Source organism: Chroicocephalus ridibundus, chromosome 3 (assembly GCF_963924245.1).
Source record: "Chroicocephalus ridibundus chromosome 3, bChrRid1.1, whole genome shotgun sequence".
NCBI classification, from domain to species: Eukaryota; Metazoa; Chordata; class Aves; order Charadriiformes; family Laridae; genus Chroicocephalus; species Chroicocephalus ridibundus.
In genome coordinates, this window is record NC_086286.1 from 64,891,476 (window position 1) to 64,908,381 (window position 16,906).

Below are 16,906 nucleotides of genomic sequence, written 5' to 3' on the forward strand. Positions count from 1 at the left end.
ATGTAAAACTAATGTAACATTTAAAAAATATAAATACACTTTTTCAACAGTTTGAATGAAAGCATATAAGCATGGGTGAGACCTCTTAAAAAATTAAAAGCTGTCATTATCTTGGTTAAAGGGTTTTTTTGTGTGTTAACGTGTTACTAACAATTTCTGTGCATTCTGAAAAAAGTTAATGCAATTAATTATGCTTCAAGGATAGGATAGCACTTCCATTTCAAATTGGAATAGTTTCCTTTAAATATTTTTAGCTGAAAGCATGATTCAGAGGTGTAGAGAAAGGTTGCCAAATTCACAGTCTTGGGTGTTACTGATTATCTCAGAACCTTAACCTTAACCCTACCGCTCTTATTTGCAGCTCAGAAAGGCATTAATCCCTTGTAAAAGGTAGCATGATTCTCCCTTCATATTGTGCAACTCAATGTTCAGTGGTTTCCTTTGACCAGTATCTTTTTTAAAATGGCCTTTTTTGTAATGGCCTAAATTTTTATTCTTTTTTAAAACGAACACTTACCACAACAGATCTCTCAACTTGAATTATAATCTCACTGGTAGAGTGCCAAGTAATTCTAATAAGTCTTATGCCTTGAGCGAGTCATATTTCAGCTGTCAGAAGAGTTCTTTGGTGACAGTGTGGAACTGGGGTCACCAAATTCCCGTGATACAAAATGTGAACTCCTCCCCACTAGATGAAAGCTTTGTAGCTTTGTTGTCTATTCAAAGGAAAAAGGCCAGCATTTTAAATTCTGTACATGCAGTACTTAATAGTTGAAATTTGAGAACTGCAGAATAATGATGGATGGATGAATAGCTATGTACTGTTTGGAAATTTGCTTCTAAGTTGACATAATTGCCAACTTGCAGAAAAACTATGTTTTGCGGCATAGTGATTTCACAAAGGAAACCATCTTTCCCTACTCTTTTCAATTTGCTTTAAAAAAAATGTAGCCAGATATTCCATTTGTCTGTCTTCGTTGGAGACACAATATGAAACCATGTCTAGGTGATGCGAGAGGAGACCTTGATCCACATTCTCATGTTTTGTGGAGGTGGGTGTCTGTCAGCAGAGGGTCATAGTCATACTGCAAAGCACGTGGTTCAGTGCGAGTCTTAGAAAATGTCTAAGATAAGCAGAACATTTGCTTTTTTGAAGGAAGGCTAGGGATAAGCGGGCAAGTTAGCCCAACTCAAAACCAAGCAAACAAAATTGGAAAGCACAGAAACCTGAAGTCTCTGAATGATACAAAATGAAGTTCTTGGAATTGCCCTTTTAGGTTTATTCTTACAAGTTATATTAATGGAGCACAGACCAAGCTCCACTGCAGTGTATTTCTGCTGATCCTAACTGAGTTTGTTGGAGATTAAATTGGTTTATCTGGATTTTAAATCTCAGTACTGTGACCAGTGTCCTTCTTTCTCATCTCTTACCTACCACTGTTGGTGACGCGACGTGGGAGCTATTCCTGTCCTTCAGTATCGCTCTGTTTTCCGAGTATCAAAGATGTGTTGGGATGTTGCTTTCAAACTCTGGTTCCCCTTATGTTCTGAAATGTATACATTATGTATATTAAATGTATTTGTCTTGTGTGTGTTTTTTTCTCATTCTTTTTTCTTTCCGTTTTTTATCACTCATTCTTTTTGTTTCTTTTTGTCTCACTCAACAGTCTAGTCTGTTAGACTGCATCTCTCAGTCTTGCGTTAGCGCCTGCTGTAACTTGGTTCCCTGGAGCAACAAGGTACCTTGCCCACGAGTGGGACCATCCAGCTGCCACATCTGCAGCTTGATGTTACTTGTAGCATTTAGCGTATATACAGTCTCCTTCTGCTCTTAGCCTTCTGTCATTACCTGCTTCTGTTTTCTGTTTAAAAACAAAAAACCAAACCAAACCAAAAAAACCCAACAAATCAACTGCTCAACAGAAGAATGTCATGCCAGGTTTGTTTCCTTTATTTTTCCTAATTACTCCTTTTTGTCTGCAGCCCAATATCCTCCTTTTACTTGGTTCACTGATATTTTTTAATTCTTTTTTGTCTATTAACATTTGCGTCCTTTGAAAACCCTCCTCCAGTGAATGCTGTGCTTTATTTAATTGGCTGATTCATTGGTTTTTAATTAGCCAAAGAAAAACTTCACTAATTTGGAGTAACATTTATTTTTTAAATGATGAATGTGAGCTATAGAGAGTACTTGCGCTCAGGCATGCACTATATCATGTCTTTATTCCATCTATGAAAATGTTTGTATGCCAAAAACTCATGGTATTTTTCCCTAAGTCCTGTCACTTGGTTTATGAACTTTGCCTTGATACAGTCTGCTAAGCTTCAGGTGCAAAAACATTTATTTCGCTTATTCATGAGGAAAAAAATCCTGGTTTTGCCACTGTACTCATCCAAACTGTTAGTTGTCGCCTGAGTATCTGCAGACTGCTTAGTATCTTAAGTGAAAACAAATGCATTAACTGTATTGGCTTGAGGGATATGAGGAGGTCTAATCCAAAATTTTGCTTGGTGTTAAGAGGGGCTAAAGCAGTTGGGCACTCCGTTTTGGAGGTGGGAACCCCTGAGAGCCCTAAGGCATGGTCTCTGGCAGAACTGGAGATACTTCTAGGTGGTGGTGCCCTCAGCTGGCCTCCCTGCCCCTCTGCTGCAATTGCATGGGGATGCTCTTGTAATCAGCACGTCTTTTATACTGCTTCTCATTCTCTTGAAAATACTGCTCAATTCACTGAGTTGAAACAGGAGGTCAAAGCATAAAATGCCAAAGCATAAGGAAGTGTGAGTATAGAAACTCTGAACAAACAAAAGAGGGTCTTCACTCACCACATACTCACACCATGCAATTGCTGCAAGAATTGTGGATGCTGAGAGTTTACATGGGTTCAGAAAGCAACTGGGTAATTCTTGGGTGCGGAAGGACTCCATCCAGTGCTCAGAGAATATTCAGGGGAAGGTATCCACTGTATGCATCCTCTGATTTAATTTCACCTGTATGTCATTGATTGGCCATTATCATAAGGCAGATACTGGGTAGGCTTTTAGAGCTCTGAACTGATGCAGTGCAGCTCTTCTTTTGTTTTTAATGACACTGCAATAGAGGAAGAAGAAAGGAACATCTCTGCAGTGCTAGTTAAGGTGATAACTTGCTTGATGGTCAGTATTTTCTGCTGACAAAAAAAATAAAATCCCTTACTGAGACAGTGAAGGGTATGAAGTGATAGATTTAGTAGAATAGCAAAGTTGGCTAGTGCAACTGAAGATCTGTATTTAGAAGTAATAAAAGGGAGTAGTCTATGAAAATGGGAGGGACTAGACTGGGGACCTTGGCCTGGAGGACACCAAATAGAGCAAGATGCGACTAATTCAACTTCAGTGTAAATTCATGTAAATTTATAATGCGGCAGTGTTCCATAACACAGTGTGAAACCCCAGGGGTTGAAGCAGGCACATAAAGTGACATTCTCAATTGACCACGAAAGAGGAATTTAAAGGTTTGAGGGTTGGGGTTTTTTTCCCTGTTACTGTTTGTTGTGATCCCTTTGCATTGGTTAAAAGGGCACTTCAAGCCATCAAACCTAGTAAAAGGCTAAAAAAAAAATAGGATGTTGGCAAATAATAATAGACAGCTGAATTGGTATGGCTGCTGTCTACAATGCTGATTTTTTATTTCTCAGTTTCGTTTCTCTGAGAAATTATAATTTTAGAAGTGATTGCAGTAGGCCACGAGGTAAAACACATAAAAAGAAGTTTGAACTTCCTTTGCTGAAAGGTGAAATTTGTATGGATTGAATTTTCCTCCTGGAGGGCCCATCTTTTTTCAAACCCCATGAATACAAAACTATATTTAGGCAGCGCGTGGTGCAAGATACACAGCATAGACTCCCTTGTCATCTGGGACCTCTCAAATACCATGGATGTGCTGAGACAGTGAAACCCTTCAGTTGTATCTCAGCGGCTGAGTAGGCTGGGGGACAATATATCAACAAGGCAACAGCAAGGCTCTGGCTTACTGAGACATATAGCTTGTCTCTAGGGTATTTATAGGCCATTTCTCTCCTGGATTCTCATTTCAACCCCCATTTGAAAGTTCATGCTTTTTCCCCTCTAATGCCTGTTTGTGGAAACACTGCAAGGTCCAAGGCTGTTGCTTTCACTTCCCATCCCACCTTTCCCTCTTCCCTGGTCTGTTAAAAAGGACGAATTCCAAAGAATTTTCCTGAGGAGATCACAAAATATCCCGTTGCACAGAAATTTGGCCATTTAAGTCTAGCAGTAAAGCTATTATGAATCAAAGACGCTTTAAAAATGGGACACGTGCTCTCTCTTCTCTTATGAACATAGTGTTTATGATCAGCTTTGCTAAGCAGATACATAATCTCAAAGTACTGCTTAGTCCAGTTCCTTTTCTGACGTAACAGACCTTAGTTGAGAAGACTTTCCTGTTATACGGCCGCAATTCACTGCATCTACCAGCAAGCTTCTGCGTTGTAAATTTGTGAATGTTTGCTAAAAATATGTAAATCCCTATTTTCATCCTGATTATAGAGGTAAATAATTTCTACGTGAAGAAAGCTGAAAGATGAGCTGCTTTATTTCCTCTGTGTGCCATAAAGCTGTGTGTGACTGTCATGCCCCTTAAAAGTATCTTCACGTCACAGAACCGAGTAAATATACCACTATCATTGTGAGTACTTTGGAAGAAAGACTATATAATAATTAGAGAACGTCATGCGTATCCAGGAACCATGGAAAGTGTACCTCCAGGTGAAACGTGAGCATTTCTTCCTATACCCAACACCGCCTACAACTCTTTCACTAAGTTACTTTGTAGAAGTACACATAAATATATCTTTATATTATATATATATATTTTATACACACAAAATAAATTATTTTGTAGAAGTACACACCACTGTCCTATGGCAGAAAATCGTTCTCACTGACACAGTGCTTTGACCTCAACTGCATGATTGGGTTCAATTGCTTTGAATTCGTTATATGCTCACTGGGCTGATTCATTTCTGTCCATCTTCCTCCATCTGTCCCAAATTTTCTCAACTTTTAATTCTGCAAAATTTGTGATTGTTGCTCCATATTTTTTTTGGATAACTAGGCTTTCCTTGTAGTAGATGCTTCAGTTCTTCAGTTTTTCTATCTGTTCATATACTGTAATGGAAAAAGGGTTCTGCTTGGTTTGGGTAATTTCCTTGAAGAGGAATGGTGGCTTTGTAGACAGTATCTCTGTCACTTGACATATTGGAGTAGCCCCTGGTGTCTGCTGTATGACAGCTGAGACCTGGCACTGCGGTACAGTCTGAATGTGACAGATATTGATGCTGACAGTACCAACCAAGCAGAGCACCTGAAGGTCACTGGAGCTCATCTTCACCCCACACAAACGCAAAACCAGGCTTGAGGCGTCTCCCTCAGTGCCCCGATTCAGGCAGGAGAAAAGCCCTTTGTAGAAGGGTGAAACAGATATTTTTCTGCCTCAACCCCCGATGACTCCACACCTGCCCACTGTGGCACGGGGCTAGCACGCCTGTGCCACATTCCTTACAAGGTCTTCTCTCTCTCCCAGCTCTTTTTAAACAAAACGGGGGGCGGGGGGAGGCATGGCCTGGAGGCAGCTTTCCCTTCTGCAATGGCAATTCTCTCCCAGATTGCTTAAGTTAGTTGAGGATTTTATAAATTTGAGCAATTTGAGGTGAGGAAGTCCTTGTGTTTGTGTATAGGTACGTATGTGTGCCCACACTGTTTTATGTGTATAAATAGTGTATATACACACACTCCTAAAAAGATAAGCATTCACATTATATTTTTATAGCAATGGTTTAAGAGCCTTTTAGAAGCAATGCAGGCCTGAAAAATTCTGGTCCTCCAAGAAGTTTGTATTGAAAGAATTGCTGGGGCTTTCACAGGGCTGAGCCCTTTCCTACAGAGCAGCATCTGTCCCTGTCACAGCCTCCCTAGTAAAGAAACCTAAGACTGACTAAAATGGATTGTTTCCTTGAAGAAAAGCTGCCACATTTCAAAGTGTGGTTCCAAACCACAGAATGATATTAGTAATAATTTCATTGCCTGAAATTTTTTTTTATTACCACGTGAAGGTATTTTATTTTTTGATTGTTTTACTTTTTGCCTGGAAGTTGCTTTTATTTTTATTTTTTATTAAATAAAATGTTGAGCCCTGTCCTTTAGAATGTAGAGTTGAGGCATAATAAAATAAATAAATGGCTATTTATTTATAAACAGTGGGAACTCCTCATGGTAACAGGAAGAACATTAAAATCAGAAATGATAAACAGTGGTTGCAAGCACAGTGCCTGGGCATGTCTTTTGTATAGCACTCAGCTTCGAAAGAAAACCTATCACTCAGACTGAAAACCCATACTAATAAAAAAAAAATAATCCATCTGTTATAAGGAGCTGTGATGTTTCTTTCTATGCCTGTGTAGAGCAGCAAGGGAGTAACTACCGTGAGAGGCAGTGATCCAGTACTGACAGCTCTATTTTGGGTAGTAGTCTGCTCTCCGAAGGGAGAGAGGAATAAAGCAAAGGCGGGAAGGACTGTAACTCCGGTCTGGTGGCAGAGGGAGGTCCATTGTGCCGAGCAGCCCAAGCAAACACCCCTGAAGCAAAGGGGTCGGGAGGCTGCAGAGGTATCTCTGCTGGCGCTGCAGCTCCTACCCAACTCCTCTTTCATGGTTTTCCTCTCTCTTTTGCCTGGGGACAGGAGGAGGCAGAGGTTGGTTTTCCTCCAGGTCTTCCTCTCCTGCTTCTGGGATTCCCTGGGGTGCCTTGCTGGCACAAGCTGGGAGGAGAGAAGGCTGCTTCTCCCAGGTTTGCCTGGAGTTTGTGACCACCTGCTAGAAGCCCCAGTGATGTCTTCTGCATGCCCTGAACCTGCCTCCTGAACCTGCCTGTCCTCGGGGTTTGCCATGGGCTAGTACTGTGGCTATTAATATTATTATCTGCTTCATCCCTGAAAAAAAGAGCAAAATGAACCCCTACACTGTGGCATGCGTTTCTCCAAGGCCAAAACACAGTTACTTTTGCTGCCACACTGATTTGTGACTGATGGTTTTCTAGAGTGCGTTGGCTGGTTCTTTTACTGAGCTCTCCCAAAACGCCTCTCTTCAAAATAGGCTTCTTGCTGAGACCTTACGCATCCTTACAACCTAGCGCAGCGAGAGCAAAGCAGTGCTCCAGTCTCATTTTCCTAATAGGGCACTGGGAGGGGTTAATCACTCCAGGGATAATGTCAGTGTGTAAGATAATGAGTTACTGTGCTTTGCGCTGCTCAAGACCACTCGTTTCTCTCTCATTGGTATATGTTGCTTAGACTGATCAGGTGTTTTGTATAAATACAATCCAAGTGTTTTGTTGTGGGTTGGTTTGTTTTTTTTTAAATCACTCTTTTGTAGGTCAAAGCGCGATATTTGTGAGACTGCTTTTTGCTCCGAAAGCAGCAGCAATACCTTAGTAATACCATAGTCCTGCTTTTTTTTTTTTTTTTGTACTGAATTTACATTGTCGCTTGTATTTCTGTTTGTAGTGTCCCGTCTCTTCCCCGGAAGAAGAAAAGCTTATTACTATCAAAAGGCCTAAAACTCCAGTTTCAAATGAGTTGTCAGATATCAACACCCAAACCAACTGGACTAAGTCACTCCCACTGCCAACGCCAGAAGAGAAAATGCGACAACAAGCACAGGCAGTCCAAACAGATGTGGTTCCTATTAATGTGACTGGTAGGCTTTTAATTTCAGTAATTACATTATACTGATGAAGGAGGGAAGGGATAAAAAGGGATCGTACAGTTGGATAGTATTTTGACACTCATATATTTGATGCATGAATTTTAGATTACTTATTGTACGTTTCTGTGAAAACAGTGTTTTGTGTTTACTAGTTCGTCTCTGAACTTAATGTGGAAAAACCTCAAAATCCCTTAAAATGATCATTAATGAAGATGTTCTACATAGCGTGGGCTTGAAACAGCATTAGATATTCATGAAATGCAAGAAGAGAATTAATAAATAGCTGTTTTTCTGTGGACTGCACTGAAAATCTATAATGGAAAATTGTGTTTTATGCAATGCTAATGATATTTCAGGATTTTCTTCTAGGAATTTTATGTAAGGAAGGTTATCAGGGACTTCTGTGTTCCAAAGACTAAATATTACAAAATTCAAGAAAAGGAGCTCTAGGGTGTTATTTTTATTGACAAGAGGTTTAGGTGACAAGGAGAGCAGGGTAAGAACAGCAAAAGCTAATGGGACTATGTCTTTGAGCAAGACTTTTGGTAAGACACTCTACTTAACATGACAGTAGTCCACATTTTCTTGTTATGAACTTGTGTATTAACTTTTCATTTTGAAAACGCTCTTTGGTTTTGCAGTTGCAGAGCTCCGACTCTGTGGGAGTTAAATTATGTTAAAGCCTAATGCTGAATAGATACTTCGTTGTGTGTAAACAGAATTTCTGTGAAAGGCTGAATTATCACTTCAATTTAATAATCCCTCTTTTTCTGCACAGTATCAAGATTGTCTGTTATTAGTTAATTCAAATAACTGACCGTTTGCCTGCCAAAACTAGGATGATATTCAATATCCAATTTATTTCAGATGCCATATGGCACGCTCTGGCTCTATGCTCCCTCTTACAATCAATAGCTTGCAATGTTTGGTTTTGTTTCGAAAGTAAATTAGGTGTTCTCTTTCCCTGCGTAACTACAAATAATTTTTTCACCTATATTTTTATAAACTAGTATTTTAAATAGTATTATTTGATACTATTTAAACAGCATAGAAGCAGTACTTCTGTGACAAACATTAGGGAGCTCTGAGAAATGAACAATAGATGTTTCCTTAAATAAATAGCAGAAAATATTTGAAATAAACAGCATGAAAACAACAGAAAATTACAAACACCCCACCTCTGGAAAATTAATAGAAGGAAAATAAATGCAATGCCAAAATATTACTAGACCAGTTGGCATTATCTAGGGAATATAGGATACAGGCCAAGTTATGGAAACAACGGATAATCTGACATAATTGATAAGCTTGAGCAGGGTTTAGATATCGCAACAGCAGGAACAGGGTATACTCACAGAAAAAGTAATCTGCAGTTTGATATAATGACCCTGCGTATTGAAAACGTATGGGGGAAGTAAACAGATGGGGGGGAAAAATGAGGTAAAAGAGATCAAATAACCCTCATAGATTTAATTCAGTGTCACTGGGATCGTTACCATGTTTGGATAAATTACGCTTGTGACTTCAACCAGCTTAATTTGACTGGTGAAGCAAACGTTGTGTCCCCTGAATTGTTTGGTTTGTACTCAGCAAACTCATTGGTTCTCAACTTTTCTGATAAAAGTAATGCACATGCGTATTACACCTCACCTTTCTGGAGTGTGCTGTTGAGCCTTTATTCCGGTACAAACAAAGTAATTGGAAGGGATAGAAAGGGAGGGCAGTGAAGAAAGACTGCTGTTGCAGTATATGGACTGGTCTCTGGGATCCACTGTTTCCTTTCCCTTGGAATAATTATATTACTACTGTGCAACAAGGCAAGCAACAGTAACAGACTACAATCCACATACAAGACTCAAAAAAAGCTGCTGTCCTTGTTCTCTTTAAAAAGTCACAATCTGCTCCCCTCCTCTGCCCTCCCACACGCCGAGTAATTTTATTTTGTGAAGTTCCTTATGTTACTGCACGAGGCAGGAAAAGAGAGACCAAAAATTCGGTGCTGTTTGTTCAATGTGCCGTGGAATGAACTGTCACCGGGTTCTGTTTTGATTTGGCTTTTTCCTTTGCTTGCTCTTTTTCTCATTCTCCCAGAAGAGAGGTCGAAAACCTTCCCATTTATTACTCCTGGCATGAAATAAAAGGTTAACCTCCAAAGAGGCTGCTGGCAACTGACAGCATTTTCAGCAGTGCACTAGTAATGATTCTGCTGCAGTGACCTCTCAAGTGGCTGTGCAACAAATGCTCCCCAAGTGCAGCTTTCGGGGCTCTTCGGTGAGCAGATTGCAACTAATACAGTAGTAGTAAAAATCTGTTGGACAGCCCAGATGCACAGGGGCATTGCATTAGGCTGACAAGCTGCTGACTAGATGTCCAGATTTGGAAGGAGTTTCAGTCTTTGGGAGTGCCTGGGCTGAGCTTATTCTGGCCTGGATGGGGTTGGGGCTCAGTTTTCAGTGGTGGCCAGTCTTTGCTTTTAGGTATCCGGTGGGTTAAAAGATGTGTAACGGTGTCTGCTCTTGTGGGTTTTCTGGAACTAACTTTCTTTCCAGATGGAGGAGTCTGGTGATGGTGGAGGTGATCAGCGCCAGGCTGGATCCTGCAAAACATTTAAGCATTTGCTTGAGTCTGGCTTGACTGATTTTTGTGAGATTTAAGCACATACTTAAATATTTTCAGTGAATCCAAAAAACCTAAGTAAACTGTATGAGGGAAAAACAGAGTAAACTGTATGAGGAATGCTTAGGTGATTTGTTACAAACCTGTGACAGAAGGAGAAAAGTATCCTTAAATCCACAAAATATATTTCATGTTAACATCAATATTTTCTAAAAAAAAAAAAAAAAGATGATAATGAGAAAACGAGAAAAGACTGAGACGTTCCGATTTTGCTTGTTGGAATTTATTGAAGCTGCTACTTTGAAATTCTACAAATTTGCACAGTGGCTTTCAAAAAGCCTTTGTGTATCAAAAGCCATTGAAGCTGGATTGGTTGAGTTAGCTCTTGGGTAGTTCAGGGGAAAGAAGTTACTGGGGATCAGCTGACACAGTAACATTTCCCCATGGTCATCGTGTTTGTGCTGTCTGAGGCTTCATGTAAAAGACTCTGTCCTTGTTTGCACCCTCTACTTACCACTTACGTTTTATTCCAGGGCATTCAAAGCTGTATTTTAATTTCCTTGCAACTCACCATCTCAGGCATAATTGTTTGCCTTTGAATGGATAAAGATATGTTCAGAGATGGAAAACGTTCTCCTTCAAATTCTTTGGATTTGTTATAATGTGGCTAGAATTATTATTATCTTGCATGGCAGGATTATCTAATGGTCCTGACCCTGACCCCATAAAGGTCCTCACATCGTAATATTGGTAATGCCCCAGACAGTGGATAGTCTGTCTCAATATTTTAGGACTTCTACTAAGCCTGTGGGATCTATACCTCTAAATGTCATAGATCCCATGGGCTTCCTCCTCCCTTAATATGCCCTGACTTCAGTCAACCTGAAACTCAGATGAAACTGGCACTTCTTTGGAGCTTGCAAGGATTCTGCTTAGCATGAGCGTGGCCCAACGGAGCACAAGGCTCCGGTCAAACAGAGTCAGAGTCTTTGTATTTACGATATGGTGTATTAAACTGCTACATTTTTTCCTTGCATTTTCACAAGTCCACATGCTATACTTTAATATATGACTGTATCTTTAACTGTTACAGAGGTAATAAGGTTTTCTATGCTATTTGCACGACACGCATCATACTGATGTGTAGTCAGCCAGGGGTAATATTTATGACATATTAGTTACTATGCATTAATCACTTTTTAGAGGTAAATAATTTGGTCATCAATTTTCAAAAAAAGTGTACAAGGCAAAAAACATAAGCATGTATATTCCGTTTTTTTGACATTTAAGTTTTAAGTGGATCATCTAAAGGACGTTTAGTAGTGCTTTAAAATGCTTTAACTTCTAAAAAGGGAACTTACGTGTGAGATGCGGGGGGTGGTAGATTTTTAGAAGTGACAGAGAATTACAGAGAATCAGCTCACCATCTATAGGGCAAGTTTTATCTTGCTACTAGTAAAATGACCAAATTATACACCTCTAAACAAAAGTGAATTCCTAAAGAAAAGCTGCTCAACCTTAATGATAGTGTTGCTTCTGGGTCCCATTATGATACAGCACATGGTCATCATAAGGCTTTGTCTGGCAACATGCACTTACATACACATTTCTTCAGCTCTTGCCATTGTATATTTTAATAATAATTTATAAAGTTTCAATTTTAAGCAGCTTCCACTCTGACTGAAATATTTATGAGACCACAAGATCAGTTTGATCTCTGCATGCTCCGTAGTACTTATTTGTATTCATGTTAAAAGATCGCCACCAGAAATGTGGTACACTTGACAGGTCCAGAGCAACTTGGAATGAAAAAGAAGTGTCTTGTGTGATTTAATGACGGAGCTGTGCAAAGAAGTTGTAATAGCTGTTGCCAATAGCAATGTCTGTTCCTGGATAAACTATTGTGATCTTTCATTTTCATGAGCAGATTTGCTTTTTCTGCAGCTCGTTACTTTAAAAATAGCAACAACCACACACTAAAACCACAAAGGGCCAAATTCAAGCAAGGATTCTGTTCACTTGTAGAATTAGAGCTGCTCTGAGCAGGCCTGAACTGGGCTCAGGAAGTCAAAACTCCGTGTAAAACCTGCAGTACTATGTGACGGATACGTGTCTAAAGCCTTACTGTGACGATATGCTGTATCTTCCTTCAGTGTAGGACCAAGCTAACATCATTTATTAATGCCTTTTTTTCCATTTCTACAACAAAACTAGTGGAAGAAAGTGCATGATGTCAGCGTGCTTGGAAGTAATGTTGCTTTGCTTGTTCTACTGTGTATTAGGGGAGAATTTCGACCGCCAAGCCAGCATTCGGCGGTCTCTAATTTACACAGACACGGTGGTAAGACGGCCGAAGAAAGTCAAAAGGAGAAAGACTATTACAGGAATCCCTGACAACATACAAAAGGAGCTAGGTATGGCTCATCAGAACTGTATTCCATCCACTGTTCATTGTCACTGCTTATCATTACTCAACTAATAACATTACCAGTGCTCATGAAACCAATACAGTCTGATAGCCTATTACAGTTCCAAATACGTGTGTGCCTCCTTGCCACCTTGTGCATCTGGAAATTAGGGTCTTTTATCTGGTGACTTCCATCTGTTGAAGGGAACAAGGTGTTTGGAAAATGGTGTACTGGTACAATGGAAATCTGCAGGGATGTAAGGTTTCTGGTCTTTAATGCTTTCCTGGAGATTTCGTCCACTCCCCCAGGATGTTCACTGAAGCAAAACTGAAGTAGGCAGGAGTTTTGGCTTGCAAATAATTACTCGGTGGAGTAAAACAATTCATGGATGCCTTCCCGAATATGCCGAGAGTTGCATCAGCAGTGAAAAACCTGTATATTTCCCAGTTCAGTTTAGATCTAATTGGCGACCCCTTAAGTATCAGTGTTATTTGACTGGAAGTAATTTACATGGGCTCATTAGCTATTGCGTATATTCCAAAGGAAAAATGCCTACTCGGTCACATTTACAGTACCTCAGGCTGTCCTCTTTCACAGTTAGTAGCATACATGATATTCAAAGCTGAGAAAGCAGTCTGAATTTTGGCAGATCTTTCAGGCACATTTTGCAGAACTCTCCGATTTAAATCTGGTCATTCTTATTTATTTTTTAAAAAGATCTTTCAGTTTTTCCCAAATGATAACTTCACAGATAAAACTGTGTTCCCCTTCTCTGTTTTTGTAGTAGAGGAAGAATGTCCTTTAAAATAGTCTGGCAGAATATAATTTTAGGTGTTTTACATGTGAAATCATCTCATATATTGACGATTTCAGTTAAGTTTTACTACCTTGCATTTTGCATCTCTTTCTTTTTTAATTATGTTTTCAATTACTGGGTCTTCATCTAGATTTTTCAGAAACAGAAGCAAAAATATGTCACTTGTCTGGGTGGGTTTGAAATGAGGTAGAGGGACAGGTATGGAGAAAGACAAGAAATCAGCAAGTATACGAAGAGCAGCCTGTGAGTGGAACTGTGCTCCTTTGGCATCTGTTATAAAACAGTGCCCTGCCATGCAAATCCTCTGCCTCAAGAAAGAAAATTCACTTGCCCTTACCCTGCTAGGACAGCTAAAGTTAGGCAGCTTTAAATTTTATTATCTTTGGACCTCATATAATGATTTTATTTCTGACTGCTGCTCTGAGAGTTGTCCAAAGTTGCCAGGCGTCTTCGTCCGTCTCTTCTTGTGGGATGGATGCTGTTTTGTGCCTGCCATAGGGAACTCTTCCTCGTAGTGTGGGTTCCCTTCCTCCCTCTTCACTGTCCACAGTGGGCCTCCCACCTGGCAGGAGATACTTTCCAGACCTGAAGTCCTCCTGGAGGTCAAAATTTGAATTTGTTATTTCCTAAGAGAGATCAACACATCTATCAGCCTTGCAATCAAGTATAAGCGAGCTTGAGAGTTAAATAAAATAAAGTAGGTTTGTTCTAACCAAACAAAGATCAAAGCTGGAAACAAAGCTACATAAAACTCATTATTGAATTATCCTTAACAAAAGATTTCCCTTCTCTTGGTTTAGGTCTCTCTGAGGCTAATCCCTCAGATACCATGTTTACCGCTGGTTTGAGGAATAGCAGGGAGAACCCTCATCCTCTCTCATCTGTTCAGAATGAACACGTTTTACATTCCCTTCTTCCATTTTAAACTAAATCGCTTTGCTCTTTGTCTAGTGTTGAGATGAAATGACTTGTGCTCCTTAAAAATGCTTGTGCTGCTTAAATGCAAAACTGATAGAGGACATCGCTTCAAATGTTCATTTTTAGGGTTGTTACAGTGGTCTTGAGTCTAGTGTGGTATTGTGAAAATGACACACAGAGCAAGGTCATAGTTTTCGACGGACATTATCTTTGACACGTGTAGGACCTACCTCGAGGGCAGATAGCAGAGAAAAGCAGAGCAAAGCAGAATGTTTTGTTCCATGCTACTGTTTGTCACTTGTTGGGGTTCCTGACGCTCTTTCAGGCTCATGGATTTTGAAATGGGTGACAACAGTACTTGGGTGGAGAATGCTTCCTGCCAGCAGCATTTCCAAACCTTCGAGGTTATGTTTATGACCATTTCAGACAAGTTTTAATGTTTGAAAACATCAACTGTAGTTTACCTGGTGGAATAAACTGAGAATGCAGTTGGCAGCTATCTTAAAAAGAATTCTTCAGTTAATATCTTAAATGGAATTTGTGACTTTTGCCAATCTGTTTGCTAAGGGTGACAGGTTTTATGGTCTTGATTTCCATCTTTCATCTCTGTACTGAGCACATTTCATGTTGCACTGCTTGAAGGTTTTCCTTGGCTCCTATTTTAAATTGTGGAAATTTCAGGGCTGGCAGTATCTCACTGTAGGAGCTCTCTCTGGACGGTTCCCTGGCCCACAACGGGCAGGCATGTAGGGCTTCAGCCATCTGCCCTATGGTGGAAGTTGTCTGAGAAGCTTCATGTTGCTTCTGTGGTGGTCGTATGTCATCCAGACAGCAAAATGTATGCCAGGAAAATGCCCTGATGGCAGTATCCATCCTGTTAGCATATTGCTTTCCATCACCAGCAACAAAGTGCGCTTGAAAAGAGAACAGTTATCAGTGTCTTCATCTTACAGGTGGGGAAACCAGGCATGGTGCAGTGAAGTGACTTAGCCAGAGTCACCCACCAGGCCGTTGGCAAGGCTGGGACTGAATTAAGTCTCCCCCATCCTTGTTCAGTGGTCTTTCTGCCTTTTCTCCCCTGTCACTCCCCAAATACTTCTGTAGCTCTCCATTCCCTATTTCTCTTACACTGTCCCAAAACAAACAACGAGTTGTTTTAAAACATTCCACAGTTCATTTGGTCGGAACAAGGATCCGGACTAAACTCCAAATCAAGCAATCGCATTGTGCCTATTGACATTCTCCCTGTGGTTTCAGCTGAATAAATCTCTTTGTTTCTCCCCTAAAGCATTACTGTGAATGGCTATAATATTTACACAAAGATTAAAATCCCTTGGTACACCAAAGTTGCTTTGCGCAGGCTAAATAACCAATACATACAGCAGATTCTTGTTACCTCTTGTTTATTCTTCAGAAGGAAGCAGAAACTTGAGAGAACCTCAAAGCTTCAACAAGCTTGAACTATTTTAATTTCTTGCAAGAGAGCTTGGAAGAGCTTCTGCCAGGCCAAGCTGCTGGGGTTCTCCCCTGGTTGCTTTGGCTCCTTTGGAACGAAAAAGACCAAACAGAAGAGAAAGCCTGCGCTGATTGCTGGCCTGAGTTCAGCGGCCGTGGTACCCTCCTAGAATTTAGCCAAATGTATTGCAAGGAATCATTAACGGCACCCATGAGCCATGTGCTGAAAGTATCTTTAAACATTCTTACTTTTGAGCATTGCAATACTGCCGTGTTTTCCCAGGTGTCTTCCAGTGATGAACCAGTCTCTCTGAGTAGCTTGGAAACTTCCGCTTAAAAAATGCTGCATAAAAAGAATGTGATGTGATAGATGGGATTCTGAGACAGAGTAAGAATATGAGATGCCTACCAGTTTAGAGATGACAGTTACTTTCTGAGCAGGTTTTTTTTTTTAACAGCAGGACCCTCTCAGTACTATTTAGCAAAGTGACACTAAAGTAGGAGGAGAAGGCAAAGTGTTTCTCTCTGCCAAACACAGCAGTGAAAAAATCAGTTTTGCATACCTCTGAATTACCTTAATTGTCTTACAGAACATAAATATTATATATATATATATTTAATGGAGTCAATGCTGGATCAAAACTGCAGAAAGGGCAAGAAACTTGGAGATTATATTTTACTTCAAGTTTCTGTGATCTTAGTTTCTCTGCTGTGCATTGCCCTTATCCATCGCCTCTAGCTGTCTTCTTCAGATGGTACCTTATATACAAACCAGTATTCTTCCCTCAGGCAAGAAGATGATTCCTGAACGTAAGTTTGGTAGAGATGAGCAGCTCTCTGGGAGAACCTGTTGCAGGCTTCGCTCATTTCTTGGCTCTTGGTTATCTTCAGCTTCCTTCACATGTTCCAACTCTCCAGATGAAATAAAGACA

The 16,906-nt window shown here is 40.1% G+C and overlaps 1 protein-coding gene across 10 annotated transcripts in view; it reads left to right on the forward strand.

Moving 5' to 3' along the window:
* NHSL1 (NHS like 1) overlaps positions 1-16,906 on the forward strand; it is a 187,896-nt gene that overhangs the window by 150,368 nt on the left and 20,622 nt on the right. For 7 of the 10 annotated variants that reach the window (XM_063329490.1, XM_063329491.1, XM_063329481.1 and 4 more), the window contains 2 exons: positions 7,559-7,751; positions 12,659-12,790. In XM_063329490.1, coding sequence (XP_063185560.1) covers positions 7,559-7,751; positions 12,659-12,790 — 325 coding nt within the window. The remainder of the gene's footprint in view (positions 1-7,558; positions 7,752-12,658; positions 12,791-16,906) is intronic. The other 3 variants (XM_063329483.1, XM_063329484.1, XM_063329487.1) reach the window with 1 other exon arrangement.